The 16,362-nt window shown below is 37.6% G+C and overlaps 1 protein-coding gene across 1 annotated transcript; it reads left to right on the top strand.

Annotated features, from left to right (window-relative positions):
* The first annotated feature begins 312 nt into the window (after positions 1-312).
* Positions 313-16,301, top strand: YIPF5 (Yip1 domain family member 5). The gene is made up of 6 exons (XM_086413653.1): positions 313-417; positions 940-1,059; positions 10,593-10,765; positions 11,599-11,744; positions 13,845-14,026; positions 15,319-16,301. The coding sequence occupies exons 2-6, from the start codon at positions 950-952 to the stop codon at positions 15,479-15,481; spliced, it is 774 nt and encodes a 257-aa protein (XP_086269779.1). The 5' UTR covers positions 313-417; positions 940-949; the 3' UTR covers positions 15,482-16,301.
* The last annotated feature ends 61 nt before the right edge of the window (positions 16,302-16,362 follow it).

Below are 16,362 nucleotides of genomic sequence, written 5' to 3'. Positions count from 1 at the left end.
TCAAATGAGTCAGCTCTTCGCATCAGGTGGCCAAAGTGTTGGAGTTTCAGCTTCAACATCAGTCCTTCCAATGAAGTAGTAAGCAACAATTGCTGTGCCTGCGCCTTTCTGCCTCCACCGCTAACCAAGCTTGCCAGAAGTTTTCCCGTCTTTCCGTAAGTCCGCCACGGAATTAGTTGGCCGATACTGCGCATGCTCCACAGCGCATTTACCGCCCCGCTAACCCCCACCCCCCGCCCTCCGCCCTCCAACCCGAGCCCAAAGTCTGCCAACACGCCTGCGCGAGCGGGCGTGCCCCGGAAGCAGTTCTTTGCCCTTCTGACACGTAGCAACCGGTCCGGTACAGGGTCCTTAGCTGAGTTTGGGGGGTTTGGGGGGCTACCAGAGCTACCGCCGCCGCCGCTGCCTCCCCGTTTGGTGAGTGCCCAGTTCTGTGGCATGATGTTCGATTTCTCCCCGCACCTGGGAAGGGCGGCTCCTTGGCGCCGCGCCCGGGTCCTTTCTCTCCGACCCTCCCTCCCTTTCGGGCCTTGCTGACGCGGATCCTGCGAGACTATGTGCATTCCCTGCCGGCCCAGGCCTTATTTTGCAAAGAGGCTGTCGTGTTTTAAGCTGTAAAGCCCTATCCCGAGGTGACGAATCATCTTTGTTGGTGGTGGTATTTTAGACCCCACAGAACCGCCCCCCCCGCCTCCCGCATCGCCACCCCTATCCAGGGCTTAATCAGCCTCTCGAAGTGGAGGTGTCTTCCTGGGCCTTGACTTAGAGACATTTCTTTAGCACACCCCACCCCGCAACCCACCTTCCAAATGCTGCAACCCTAAATTCTAGAAGAATTATTTGCCGCCTTCTGAGGGTATTCGCTTAAGTAAAGTGTCTGCATCGAATTCAGGAGGTCCTTGGGCATAAACTGTCTTTGCCATTTCTTTTCTGTTGCAGATCATTTGCAATGTCAGGCTTTGATAATTTAAACACGGATTTCTACCAGACAAGTTACAGCATCGATGACCAGTCACAGCAGTCCTACGATTATGGAGGAAGTGGAGGACCCTATAGCAAGTAACATTTCAACTTTGACCATTTGTTTTGTCGAGATTGCAGTGAAAGCACGTACCCTGAATGTTTGGTGCTGCCTAATACTGAATGTGGGAACAAGTTGCTTATCAGGAATGTGACGTTTCATACATAATCCTCCTGCCTCCGGAGGGATCTTGACACTTGTTTGGGTCGGACGACATTGTCCTCTTTAGAACTTGGTGTTTTCTGCAAAATACTCACATGTGCCATGAGTGGCAAAATAGATTGTTTGAAGAACCTTTTTCTAGTACAGTATTTGAACATCATTTAGGGTACGGGTAGGAGTGTAAAGTAGCTAGAGATAGGCTGTTTAGACCACAAGAGTAGTTAAAAATTAAAATCTTTTGACAGCTTCGTTAGTAGTTAAATCAGTCCAGTTTTCAGAGTGTATCGATTGTTAACTGGAAGCACCCAGTGACACTGTTGAACAGTGTAAGCTCCCTACTATGATTCATCAGGTAGTTTTCATATAGCAACTGATAATCACTTTTATTACTTCTCACACCAAAACTTTTGGTCAGTCAGTACTCGCAACTTTCCAGTTGCAGATTGAAGGAGGGAGGCGCAGGGTCAGAGACTCAAAACCTTCCAGTCCTGAACTGTTGAAAAAACAAAAACAACAACAACAAAAAATGTATTTTTTCCATAGTTTCTGGTGTTTGTGGAGGGGGAGGGGAAAGGAAGGGTTTTTACCAGTCTCTTCTATTCTTAGTTTTTACCAGTCTCTATATTCTTAGTTTCTTGTGTGTTCATTCTTTCAGTCATGTCCAACTCTTTACAGCCCCATGGACTGTAGCCCACCAGGCACTTCTGTCCATGGGACCTCCCCGGCAAGGACACTGAAGTGAGTTACCATTTCCATCCTAGTTTCTTCGGTCATTAAGATTAACCTTCTCAGCCTCCCTTTTAGTGAAGGAGTTTCTTATACCAGGGTTACTTAACCATTTTTAGATGGTCCAGGATCCCTTAGAGAATCTGAACCAAACTAGGGGCCTGTTTCTGAGAAATCCACGTTTGCAGTCAGACATCTATATTAATGTGTGTATAACGTCCAGACGGTTCATGTGTTAACTAATGTGCATATGGACCCTGAATTAAAAACCATGAAGACTGTCCCAGGATGAGGGCATGTAAAGGGTGTGTATCTAGTCTGAAAGAAGCATTAGTATTAGGTCGTGTTGAAATTAACACAGTGTGGTTTGTCTTGTATAGGCTATACTTTTTACAAAAACAAAAGAAACCTGGAATCTGCTTATTTTGGTACATTGTAAAGCTTTTTTCCGCTAAAACTTAACACAGTAAACAGTGGAAGTGAGCATGTAAATAATAATCTTTATCTCTGAATCACTTTTTCTTCCTTCTGTTAATTCTAAATTACATAATACCATTGATGGTTTATCTCTTTTTATCAGTTAATTGGTCAGGATTGGAGAAAATCTGTTGAGAAATCTCCATTCATTTACCTAAATATGTATTTTTTTGTGATTGTTCAGTGTATGACAGGGCAGATTAATGTAAGAATGGCTGGAGTGCTGCAATAGGGCTTTGGAAAACCTATCTCTGTATGTGGACCTGGGTGTATTTTTAACCATTGATATTGTTTAAACTCAACAGAATTATTCCACTTAGATTTCAAGTGAAAATGTATCTCTGCCTTTCTTATGTTTCTTTCTTTCTGTCCTTGTTAGCATCTCTCAAAGGTGTAACTTATCGTCTCTGTACACTTAGCATCTCACTTCAGTTCTCCATAGAGCAGTTGTTTTAGATATGCTGTTGCTAACTATCCTTACAGTTCCATCTCAACAAAAATCATGTACTGGTAAGCATTGCTTCAGTGCTTGTAAAGAAGTTTTATTCCAGGTGCTTATATAAATGTTACTGCCAATTAATAAATATGAATTTATAGATATTGCTGAGAAAAATAAGACCAGTGTGTTAGCAGTAATAACTGAGTTTCTGAACTTTAAGAGTAATTGAGCTCTTCTTTATTGAGCCTTCAATTGGATCTGCCCCTTAATGACATTTTTATGTTTATCTCAGTTTATCAAATAATACTTTGTTACGTCAACTAGGTAACAAAGGTCAGCTAACTTTTCTCTCTCTGTGTGGATGAAAATGCAGGTTCAGGTATAATCTGACTTGAATTGTCTTCAAGTTTGACTTGGGTTATTATTAGTTCATAGTTCTACATTTGCCCTATGAAGTCAGTTTTAACATTTTGCATAGTTTCCACTACGGGTACTTTACATTCATATAACAAAAAATAAACCCAAAAAATAAAAGGACCTTTGATCTCAATTTGCTGAGTTTTATGAACATCTTATTAGACATTGTATTATATATATGTATATGAAATATATAGAAATACCAACTATGTATTTTTTAAAGTACTGAAAGCTAGTATTTTTTCATCTTTAACTGATAATACCTTTATGGACTACCTATGGATTTTGATCAGCTTAAGTTGTCAACCCAGTATGTTAAGAGGCTTTGTCTTTGTTGATACTGAGTGCTTATGAGAGCATTGGTTTCATCTGCTACTTTTCCTGCTGTAAAAGTGTTGATTTAGTCTGTAAAGGTCATGTCTACCATATTATGTTTTAGTTTAAAATGAGTAGGAGTGAGTCAGGAATTTTCCTGAGCAGATCCTGCCAGAAAAGGGAAAGTGTAAAATTCCATAGTATTGTCTTTGATTTGATGAAGGAATAATAGTGCCACATTTAAAGCTCTTATTTGCTTGCATTATTTTTCTTCCTTACATGAAATTTATGGGTCTGTATCAGTGGTTCTGAAGTGTTGTCTACAGATCCCAGAGTGTCCTTGAGATCCTTCCAGGAGGTTTTGAAAGATCAAAACTGTTTTTGTAATAGTAGTGAGACATTTTGATCTTCCGTGGTGGCTCAGATGGTGAAGAATCTGCCTGCAATGCCAGAGACCCAGGTTCGATCCCTGGGTCGGCAAGGTCCTCTGGAGAAGGACATGCCTACCCACTCTAGTACTCTTGCCTGGAGAATCCCCACGGACAGAGGAGTCTGGAGGACTACAGTCCATGGGGTCGAAAAGTGGGACATGACTGAGTGGTTAACACACACACAGTGAGACATTTTATAATACCTTTTTAGGTGTGTTGGCATTTGCACTGATGTTGCAAAAGCAATGATTGGTAAAACAGGTGGTACCTAAATGTGAATCAAGACAGTGGCATCAAATTGTTCTAGTAATCATTGTATTCTTTATCACATACTTGTTGGGGGTGAGTGAAGCCATTTCATGTAAAGATATCCTTGGTGAAGCTGTGAGAATTATTGTTTTAAATCCTGACCCTTGACCCTGACCCATATACATTTTTAAAATGTTCTATGTGACAAAATGGGAAACAGTTCTAAAGCACTTCTACTTCATACTAAAGTATAATAATTATCTCTAGGAAAAGCACCTATGCAGTTTTGAGTCACAAGCTGAATCAGCCACTTTTTCATGGAAACCTTTTTTTGGAAAGAACAGCTGACAGACAAACTATGGTTATTCAGACTTGAATAACTTCTCAAAAGTGAATGAAGTGACCTGTTACTTCAAGGAAAGCAGTTGACAGTATGTGGGGCCAATGAACAGATTCACATTTTCAGGCAAAAATAAGCATTTTGAAAAACTTGTATCCATCACTGTGAACTTGTCAGCTTCCCAGTAATTATTTTCTGATGAGATCAGTGATAATATTAACAAATATAATTTATATACATATATTTCATATTAAGTGAGTCTATATTTGGAACATCTGTATAACTCATATTAATATTTTCTAAATGGCCAAGGCATGATGTTACAAAATTATATACATGAGTAAAGAAAGGATCCAGTCAAAGTACAAGACAGTTCATTAACATTCTTTCCAGTTGCCACATTGCAAGTTAAGTTTAAAAAACTATGACTTTGCTCTGTGCTTTGATGTATCAGAAAGAATATTAATGATAATCTGAAAAGATTTCACTCTATTTTCCAACCACATGTCTGCAACAATAGATTTTCTTCAGATACTTCAAGTAAATGGTACATCACACAACAGAATGATTACAGAGGCAAATATAAGAATTTTCAGCTGCCTTGAAAAAGCTTTTTCATTTAAAAAAGTTTATGGTAACATATAATAGATTTAATGTTACTTTAACATGTTAATAAGTATTTTAAACATTTCTGTTTTAATTTCTAAAATGAAAAAGTATTGATAGATGTTACCCACATAAAAAATTTTAGGAGTTCTCAATAACAAATTTTAAGAGTATAATGGGTTCTAAGATCAAGGAGTTTGAGAACCATGGGTTTATGTCATTCTTTTTGTTTTTTCTCTTGCATACACATTTATATTCTCTTTCTCTCCCTGAAGAAAGAGAATAAAATATAATCTGTTTATGCAGATTGTACAAACCTCCATATGGAGCTTTTCTACTTGTTCCATGAACTCTAAGGTGAATTTATGATACATCCTTAGAGAGATGGCACTATAGCATATTCTATTAAATTAGAAGATGTGTGCTGTTATCCTAATTCAGCCAGCTAGCCCCGTGGGGGTTGTGTGTGTATATGTGTGTGTATAAGTAAGTAAGTAAATAAATAGTAATCAAAGTATTTGCATACCAAAATGACTGGGGAAATGCATATACAGAAAAAAAAAATAACATTTTGATGTCAGGATTTGAAGGTGATTTTTATTACAGTTGTTATAAGAGTTAGCTACTGGAATTATAAAGTCTGGTTTTGAATCCTTGCACCACTGTGCATAACCCAAATATCAGTTTACACATTTTGGTAATGAAGAGGATGATAAAATTAACCTTCTAGAGTAGTGAGAATAATGTGAGGCAATTCACATTAAACACTTTACACAGTACTATTCAAAAAGTTATGATGTATGTTTTGGGAAATTTCCATAGCTATATATTACATATAACATTTTAGAGTTAATGAATTTCAACAAATAATAACTATATAGGATTTTTGTCTGAAAATTAAGTGTCTTACTTCACCTGTTTTTGGGTCCCTTTACCTATATAATTATGTATATAATGTATATGTATATAAAACACACATATACTTAGATGTGCATGTATATTCTAAAAAGCATAGTCACAGTGGGTGCATATAATGTGTACTGTTCTGCTTATTAGTTTTTTTTTTGTTTTAGGTGCGCTGGGAAGGCCCAGGGGGATGGTATGGGGAGGTTGGGAGGGAGGAGGGTTCAGGATGGGGAGCATGTGATTTTTTTTTAAAAGTAATAAAGAGAATTAAAAAAAAAAAAATAAAAAAAGGAAAAAAAAGAAAAAAAAAAAAATTTTAATTTATTTATTTATGCGTTTTTTGGCCACACTGAATGGCATGCAGGCTCTTAGTTCTCTGACGAGGACGAGAGGTTTGAACCTGCACTGCAGTCTTAACCCCTGGACCACCAGAGAAGTTCCTGAATATTAGTGTTTTTTCTCCTCCACTAAATGTTTTTGATTATCATTTTTTTCGAGTACCTACAAAACTGCCTCATTCTGTTTAACAGATGCATAGTAATCTATGCCCATGTCACAGTGTAGTTACAGATACATATTTACATTGTTTTGGTTTCTGTTTTTTGCCATTAAAATATTGCTGCAGTGCATTCTATCAGTATATTTTATAGCCAGAAAAATAACAGTATTTTTAAGCATGTATTGGACTAGCATGATAAGACAGAATATGAGCTATGTGTAGTTGAAATTTTAATTTATTCTTGGTTTTTTAAATTAATCAATTTTTGGTTGCACTGGATCTTCGTTGTTGCAGGTAGGCTTTCACTAGTTGCATCGAGCAGGAGTTACTCTTTGTTGCAGTGCACGAACTTCGTACTGCGGTGGCTTCTCTGGTTGCAGAACACAGGCTCTGGGCACACTTGGGCTCAGTAGTTGAGGCCTGTGGGCCTAGTTGCTCTTCAGCACATTCAGTCTTCCCAGACCAGGGATCGAGCCCAGTATCCCCTGCATCAGCAGGCGAACCTCCCATCCTCTGTATCACCAAGGAATTCCACCTTTGATTTGATTTTAATCAAGATGTTCAGTTAATTTAAAAATTAGATTTAACTTTAAAATCTCAAGTAATAATGAGGTCATTAGGTTTTTATATTTTTGAAAAAGCGACTATAAATTTTTAGAGAATTAGAGACTAAAAGATCTCTAAGGCATCTCAGCTCTCATTTTTAAAATGTCTTACCTTTAAAATAATTCCTTCTTTATTTCTTACTGTGTAATTGAATTAGTCCCACTGATAGATAGGTCATATTTTTCCAAACGTGGTGAAACAGATCCTTAAAAGCTATTGCTTCAATATTCTTCTGTTCCATTTCAATATTCTTCAGTTGTTTTCATCACTAAAAAAGCCATAGCAAGGTCTGCTTCTAAAGTGTAAGATTTGTTACAGTACATAGCAACAGATATAATAAGTGTACATTTACTTTAAAAAATTAAAAGAACTAAATTAATTAACATAATTATGTTAATTATGTTCTGTTATATTCAGAAAGCTTTCACAAGAAAGATCCTTATTTTTCACTGTTTGAAATCGATGATTTTTCTTAAAGATGTTTATGCACTTGCAAAAAATAACATACTCAAAAGCATTCCTTCTTCAGAACTCAGCTTTCTTTATAGTCCAACAGTCACATCCATACATGACTACTGGAAAAACCATAGCCTTGACATTTGTTGACAAAGTAATGTCTCTGCTTTTTAATATGCCCTCTAGGTTGGTCATAACTTTCCTTCCAGGGAGTAAGCATCTTTTTATATCATGGCTGCAGTCACCATCTGCAGTGATTTTGGAGCCAAAAAAATAAAATCTGCCACTATTTCCGCTGTTTCCCCATCTATTTGCCATGAAGTGATGGGACTGGATGCCATGATCTTAGTTTTCTGAATGTTGAGTTTTAAGCCACCTTTTTCACTCTCCTCTTTCACTTTTATCAAGAGGCTCTTTAGTTCTTTGCTTTCTGCCATAAAGGTGGTGTCATCTGCATGTCTGAGGTGATTGATATTTCTCCTGGCAATCTTGATTCCAGTTTGTGCTTCTTCCAGCCCAGCGTTTCTCATGATGTACTCTGCATATAAGTTAAATAAGCAGGGTGATAATATACAGCCTTGACATACTCCTTTCCCTATTTGGAACCAGTCTGTTGTTCCATGTCCAGTTCTAACTGTTGCTTCTTGACTTGCATACATATTTCTCAAGAGGCAGGTTAGGTGGTCAGGTAGTCCCATCTCTCAAATTTTCCACAGTTGGTTGTAATCCACACAGTCAAAGGCTTCGGCATAGTCAATAAAGCAAAAGTAGATGTTTTTCTGGAACTCTCTTGCTTTTTTGATGATCCAGCAGATGTAGGTAACTTGATCTCTGGTTCCTCTGCCTTTTCTAAAACCAGCTTGAATATCTGGAATTTCACAGTTCACATCCTGTTGAAGCCTGGCTTGGAGAATTTTGACCATTACTTTACTAGCGTGTGAGATTACTGCAATTATGCGGTAGTTTGAATATTCGTTGGCATTGCCTTTCTTTGGCATTGGAATGAAAACTGACCTTTTCCAGTCCTATGGCCACTGCTGAGTTTTCCCAATTTGCTGGCATATTGAGTGCAGCACTTTCACAGCATCATCTTTGTAGGATTTGAAATAGCTCAACTGGAATTCCGTCACCTCCACTAGCTTTGTTCATAGTGATGCTTCTGAAGGCACACTTGACTTCACATTCTCTAGGTCAGTGATCACACCATTGTGGTCATCTGGGTCATGAAGATCTTTTCTGTACAGTTCTTCTGTGTATTCTTGCCACCTCTCCTTAATATCTTCTGCTTCTGTTAGGTCCATACCATTTCTGTCCTTTATTGAGCCCATCTTTGCATGAAATGTTCCCTTGATATCTCTAATTTTCTTGAAGAGATCTGTAGTCTTTCCTATTCTATTGTTTTCCTCTATTTCTTTGCATTGACTGCTGAGGAAGGCTTTCTTATCTCTCCTTGCTATTCTTTGGAGCTCTGCCTTCAAATGGGTATATCTTTCCTTTTCTCCTTTGCTTTTCACTTCTCTTCTTTTCTCAGCTATTTGTAAGGCCTCCTCAGAGAGCCATTTTGCTTTTCTGCATTTCTTTTTCTTGGGGATGGTCTTGGTCCCTGTCTCCTGTACAATGTCATGAACCTCCATCCATAGTTCATCAGGCACTCTATCAGATCTAGTCCTTTAAATCTATTTCCCACTTCCACTGTATAATCATAAGGGATTTGATTTAGGTCATACCTGAATGGTCTAGTGGTTTTCCCTACTTTCTTCAATTTCAGTCTGAATTTGGCATTAAGGAGTTCATGGTCTGAGCCACAGTCAGCTCCCGGTCTTGGTTTTGCTAACTGTATAGAGCTTCTCCATCTTTGGCTACAAAGAATCTCATCAATCTGATTTCGGTGTTGACCATCTGGTGACGTCCATGTGTAGAGCATTCTCTTGTGGTGTTGGAAGAGGGTGTTTGCTATGATCATTGCATTCTCTTAGCAGAACTGTATGAGCCTTTTCCCTGCTTCATTCTGTACTCCAAGGCCAAATTTGCCTCCAGGTGTTTCTTGACTTCCTACTTTTGCATTCCAGTCCCCTATAATGAAAAGGACATCTTTTTTGGGTGTTAGTTCTAAAAGGTCTTGTAGGTCTTCATAGAACCGTTCAACTTCAGCTTCTTCAGCGTTACTGGTCGGGGCATAGACTTGGATTACCCTGATATTGAATGGTTTGCCTTGGAAACGAACAGAGATCATTCTGTCGTTTTTGAGACTGCATCCAAGTACTGCATTTTGGACTGTTTTATTGACCATGATGGCCACTCCATTTCTTCTGAGGGATTCCTGCCTGCAGTAGTAGATACAATGGTCATCTGAGTTAAATTCACCCATTCCAGTCCATTTCAGTTCGCTGATTCCTAGAATGTCGACATTCACTCTTGCCATCTCTTATTTGACCACTTCCAATTTGCCTTGATTCATGGACCTGACATTCCAGGTTCCTATGCAATATTGCTCTTCACAGCATCGGACCTTGCTTCTATCACCAGTCACATCCACAGCTGGGTATTGTTTTTGCTTTGGCTCCGTCTCTTCATTCTTTATGGAGTTATTTCTCCACCGATCTCCAGTAGCATGTTGGGCACCTACCAACCTGGGGAGTTCATCTTTCAGTGTTCTATCTTTTTGCCTTTTCATACTGTTCATGGGATTCTCAAGGCAAGAGTACTGAAGTGGTTTGCCATTCCCTTCTCCAGTGGACCACATTTTGTCAGAACTCTCTACCATGACCCATCTGTCTTGTTGTAGATAATTAGCTTGATCTTAGTAGTTAATTTCAACCACCATTTATAAAACTGGCAAAGTAGATATTCTGGAAATTGCATGACATTTCCTGCCTGTCAGGGATATCAAATTTGGGTGTTGACATAATTCTGAGGCATGTTTACTTTACTTGGCTTTTTAGACAGTATGCTGGCTATGACTACTCGCACCAAGGCCGGTTTGTCCCCGCAGACATGATGCAGCCACAACAGCCATACACCGGGCAGATTTTCCAGCCAACTCAGGCATATACTCCAACTACACCTCAGCCATTCTATGGAAACAACTTTGAGGATGAACCACCTTTATTAGAAGGTACAGTTGGTTGCAACTCTTGATAGTACTCTATAATATCCAGATGGTGAAAGTAAATCTTTGTTTGGAGGAATTCCTCTTGTCTTTAAAAGAATAAGGTTGTAGGAAAAAGGTTTCTACTAAGTGACTCACTTCAAACAACACTGAGCCAGAAAGAACCAGGTTTTTTTAATAGATCTTTATATTAGTGATAATAAAGTATGTCAATATGTGAGCAAAGTAACTTTTACTTTAAATTATTGATGAAATTCTGTCATTGGAAGAAATGAGAGGAAATAGCGTAGTGTTGACTGTTCTGAATGAAAACAAACTGATAGAGCCAGTAACATCAGTGTATGGTGTTTTTCAAATTGTATCTGCAAACCCAAAAAGCAATAGTTCTAAAATTTTGGGGGACATCAGATAACCTTTGGAAGTCCAGTGAAAGCTATGCATACTCTTCTCAGAAAAATGCACATATATACATAGAAGACATAGTTTTGTATACGTTTTCGCAGGGCCTCCTGTCTTTCTGAAGCCCCGGATATAGAGCCCTTTACTATGAATGCTGTCTGTGTATTCTTTGCTATAAAGTCATAGCTCAGAGTGTCTGATTCATTATGTCCTTACCTTCTTCTAACACCAAACCAGAGATTTGATATTTGTGGAATAAGCACTGTAATCAGTAAAGATGGATTGAGGACTCACTAAAATAATATCATCTGATGTTGCTAGATCACTTTTTTGATACTGGTTGTTTCATTTTCTTTTTTCACCCTGTTACAACATAAATTCTGGTAAACTGAAAGTATATTACAAATCCTAATTGACTTTCTTATTTTCTTTTTCTTTAGAATTGGGTATCAATTTTGACCACATCTGGCAAAAAACACTCACAGTTTTACACCCCTTGAAGGTAGCAGATGGCAGCATCATGAATGAGACTGATTTGGCAGGACCAATGGTTTTTTGCCTTGCTTTTGGAGCTACATTGTTACTGGTAAGATTCTAGTTGGAACTCTCAGTGTGAGATTAAAGAATGGAATTTAAATATTCCACCAAGAGCCTTTATTAAGACTCTTCTTTTACATCAAGTTTTGATGTGTCTTAAAAGGTATTGAGTTTTTAAGTTTATACATATTTGTCACTTCACCATTGATAATATGGTATATTTAGAAATCATTTCTTGTTCTAATAAGTGGTCCAATTATTAGGGAAAATTGTTAATAAATAACATGTAGCTTTAGTCGCTCATCAGAATTCCTTTTTTTTTTAAGTTGTCCTTGAGTAGTGTTTTGTTGTATAAGTGCTGGTCTTTCCTATATATTATTTTAATATTTAATGAATAAATAAAAGACAAGAAGCTTTAGTCTCTGTCTCTCATCTCTCTAAGAATATTGAAGCATATTGAAAATGAGAAATTGTAAATATAATTGTTAATGTTTGTTTTATTTTATCTTATGTCCTCTTCTGAATTAGAAGAGAGAAACAATATAATGAATTAAAGATGGAACTTTTAGTCAGAAAAGCTAGGCATGAACTCAGTGCTTCTAATCTGCCCTTGATTTCACCCTTCACTTCCCTCTGATAAATAATCATGTGCCTCCCACCTAACAAGGTTGTTTTGGAGATTAAGACAGGTTATATGAGAATACTTTTCAAAGTACCGGGAGTTGGTGATGGACAGGGAGGCCTGGTGTGCTGTGATTCATGGGGTCGCAAAGAGTCGGACACGACTGAGCGACTGATCTGATTCAAAGTTTTAATGCATTGTACCCGGTGTCAGATTTTATTATTAATAAACCTTTTTAAACTTTTACACTCTTAATCAAATATTTACAAACAAGTATTGATTCTAACAAAAATCCCAGGGAGTTTTCCATTAATGTAATCTGTAGAGGTATTTTCATAATTGAGTTTCATATGTCAGATGTGTGACAAACCAGAACTTTTTAAAGGCTTTTCCACAGACTGATTTTAGTGATAGCATGACCTAAATGCAGTGTTTGTTCACTTAGTGTGACTAAGAGTACTAACTCCAATTAAGCTCATGTTTATTGTCCTAAGATTGTTTAGTGATGTCTTTTGTAAGAGCAGAAAATTTTTTAAGTTTTTGCTTGTTTGTCAAAGAACTGTATAAAGCAACCAACAATTTGGAAAAAGAATGAAAGAAGAAATATCTTCCATTATATTCCTCTTGCCCAGTAGTTAATCACTTTACTTTTCTCCTCCCCTCCCCACAGAACCCTGGCTCCCTGCTTATCCTGGCTTCCTTTCTCCTAATTCCTTTAACACCCATATAAAGTCAATGATAGGAGAAGGCAGTGGCAACCCACTCCAGTACTCTTGCCTGAAAAATCCCACGGACTCTTGCCTGAAAAACCCCCGGTAGGCTGCAGTCCATGGGGTCGTTAAGAGTCAGACACAACTGAGCGACTTCACTTTTGCTTTTCACTTTCACGCATTGGAGAAGGAAATGGCAACCCACTCCATTGTTTTTGCCTGGAGAATCCCAGGGACAGGGGAGCCTGGTGGGCTGCTGTTTCTGGGATCGCACAAAGTCGGACACGACTGAAGCGACTTAGCAGCAGCAGCAGCAAAGTCAATGATGAAATTATTTCTGCTGTTAAAACGATTATGACCATATCTGCCAATGAAAATAAGTTGTTTCAGGGCAATTCTGGTGGAGTTGGGTGTGTTCAAGTGGTATTAGCTACTATCCAAATATTTTAATGACTTTCCATCTTGTTTGGGTAGTTTATTTGCTTAAAATCAGCCAGATTTCTTTTTAGAAATCTATGACTTGAGGTGATTCTACAATGGTTTTATATCTTTATTTGTTGAATTCTATGCCAAAGTCAAATGGTAGCTAGAAAATGAAATCCTGAGTATCTGTGTGTTGAGAGGTGGGTACTTTAAATTTCTTAAGAAAGAGAAAAGGCAGTCTGCTCACTGTTTTACTTCCCTATGTAAAGAATAGACACCTCTGTGGATTTTAATCCTCACAAATTAAATATCTTCTACAAGTACCATTTTAGGTGAAAGAAGCCCAAAGTAACTTTCTTTGCCCTCTAACATGTCATCTTTTTGTTACCCATAGGCTGGGAAAATCCAGTTTGGCTACGTATATGGGATCAGTGCAATTGGATGCCTAGGAATGTTTTGTTTATTGAACTTAATGAGTATGACTGGTGTTTCATTTGGTTGTGTGGCAAGTGTCCTTGGATATTGTCTTCTTCCTATGATCCTGCTTTCCAGCTTCGCAGTGATATTTTCTTTGCAGTAAGTACTGATCTTTATTTTGGGAGTTGATTGACCAATTCTGTGTAATAGAATTTAGTTCACTATCAGTTGGAGGTAAATCACTGATTCAGTAAACAAATAGTGGCTGTTACAAATGAAGACTGTGTTACATACTTTTCAGTGATGAAAATGGAAGTGAGAATAAATTTAAAAATCATTTATACCATCTCTGCTTTCCATATCATAAGGAATTTCAGTAGTTTTAGGTAAACTTACCAGTGTCCATAAACAAACTGAACACAGGTGATTGTTAGCTTAAATATTGCATGGAAGAGATCAGGTTGTTAAAATTATACTTACCTTCTCTTTGATTTTTTTTTTAATATCTCATTTCTTAACTATATCAGGCATATACTAAGTGAATGAATAATAAATGCATATTCTCTATTTAGAAGCTTCTTAACTAAAACTGGAACTTTTTATGTCAAGAGACTGTTTCTAGCCTACTGTGTTCTCAAATATCCTTGTACACAACTTTAAAGTTGTGTTATTTTAAAATGATACTTTAAGTAAGGATTAAAGAGAGAGGTATATATTACTGCTCATAAAGTTGCTTCTCATGGCCAGTGCACAGATGCTCTCTCAGTAGTTCAGTCCCCTCCTTCTGGCTAGTGCTGGAGGAAAGATTGAGCTTTGTTATACCTAGAGTGGAAAAGAAGGCATAGGAGAAGAGTATGTATCAACTGATACTAGAGATTTGGAAGGGTGATGGCCTCACAGTGTCCCTGTTTTGGATGCAAATGCTTCAGATTTTCAGTGTAGTTCTCATTTGTTAAAATTGATATGTTTATATTTGAATTTTAAAGAGAGTGTTTCTACTAAAGCAGTGTTTTCCAGCCAGGGGCAGTTTTGCTACAGGGGGATACTTTGCAATGTCTGGAGATACTTTCAGTTGTCAAAACTCTGGAGGAGCAGGGGTATAATGGGTATTTTATGGCTAGAGGCCAGGGATGCTGCTGAATGTCCTAATGATGAACAGAACAGCCCTCACAGCAGCAGCACACACAGGCCAAATGTCAGTGCTGCCAAGTTTGAGAAATTGTGCTATATTAAGAAGCAAAATATGTTACAGATAAGCTTTGTATCACGTGAAATAACTGAATTAACTGAGATACATCAGCATTTCAAGAAAGATCTTGGTTATTTCTGTAGACATCTACATGTGATTTAATTTTTAAGTACTTAAGAATTGGTTATGGTAGTACTCTTACATAACTAATCTCATTTTCTGCTTTTTCTCTCCACTCTCCATTTTTCTTTGTCTGTTACAGAGGAATGGTAGGAATCATTCTTACTGCTGGAATTATTGGATGGTGTAGTTTTTCTGCTTCCAAAATTTTTATTTCTGCATTAGCCATGGAAGGACAGCAACTTCTAGTAGCATATCCCTGTGCTTTGTTATACGGAGTCTTCGCCCTAATTTCCGTTTTTTGAACTGAATTTATCTGGGATGTGGACATCATTGGGCCAAATAACAAAAAGGACTTTGAACTCTTCAACCGGACCAGCAAATGGCTACAGTGCAACTCTCATGCAGATCTAATGTTTGACTCTTGGAGCAGTGGAAGTAAAGAAGTATCTTTTGTTCATTTTTATAGAACTTTTGAATACTATATTGGATTTATGCAGTATGACTAGATTTAAAAGGTGTTTGTGCTTATGCAAATAAGAAGTGCTATTTCTTTCCTGTTCCTGCAGCCTTAGAAAAACAACTATTTCCCTTGCTAATTGTATATTATGGTGTTTTTGATAGATTTTTATCAACTGTGGGAAACTAACCACAGAGCTGATATCTTAAAAACAATCCATAGTAGAGAAGACATAGGACTTATTGGAGAAATATTTTTCCAAGGAATTAGGAAAGAAAACTTGCCTGTATTGTCAAGTCAGATGCAATTGAAGCAAAAAAGCAATCCCAATGTAAAGTTTTATGAGTTTGCACTTCAGAAATTTGACGTTCCTCTAAATTATCTCATGGAATTTTGGCTAAAATTCAGCAATACAGGTAGTTCACAGTCTACCTTATTGTAGGCATGGAATGTGAATATCTGTTTAAATATTAGCATTAACTAAAACACAGTGACCTAGACCGGCCACTTTAATGTTATAGTTGGATTTCCATGTTTCCCAGGAAAAAGATAATCACTAACCTTTTTTGAGGAAAATATTTAAAATGTCACGATTTCAGTATTGCAGTTCCCAGTGTAAAGTGCGTTTGATGCTTATTGATTAAAATTTTCCCAATTAATTTAAATGGTGTTGTTGAGTTTACTTTTGTCAAACCAAGATTTTCGGTGTACCATTTAATTTAATTA

The sequence above is a fragment of the Bos grunniens genome, chromosome 7 (assembly GCF_055505025.1).
Source record: "Bos grunniens cultivar Pamir isolate PY7600 chromosome 7, Bosgru_T2T1.0, whole genome shotgun sequence".
Taxonomy (NCBI): Eukaryota; Metazoa; Chordata; class Mammalia; order Artiodactyla; family Bovidae; genus Bos; species Bos grunniens.
Note: the sequence above shows the minus strand (reverse complement) of the source record. Positions and strands in the feature narration are given on the sequence as shown.

Coding starts and splice junctions, on each gene's coding strand:
- YIPF5 (XM_086413653.1), top strand. CDS start 950: ATGTCAGGCTTTGATAATTTAAACACGGATTTCTACCAGACAAGTTAC. Junction 10,766..11,598: donor TGAACCACCTTTATTAGAAG/GTACAGTTGGTT, acceptor CTTTTTCTTTAG/AATTGGGTATCAATTTTGAC. Junction 14,027..15,318: donor GCAGTGATATTTTCTTTGCA/GTAAGTACTGAT, acceptor TGTCTGTTACAG/AGGAATGGTAGGAATCATTC.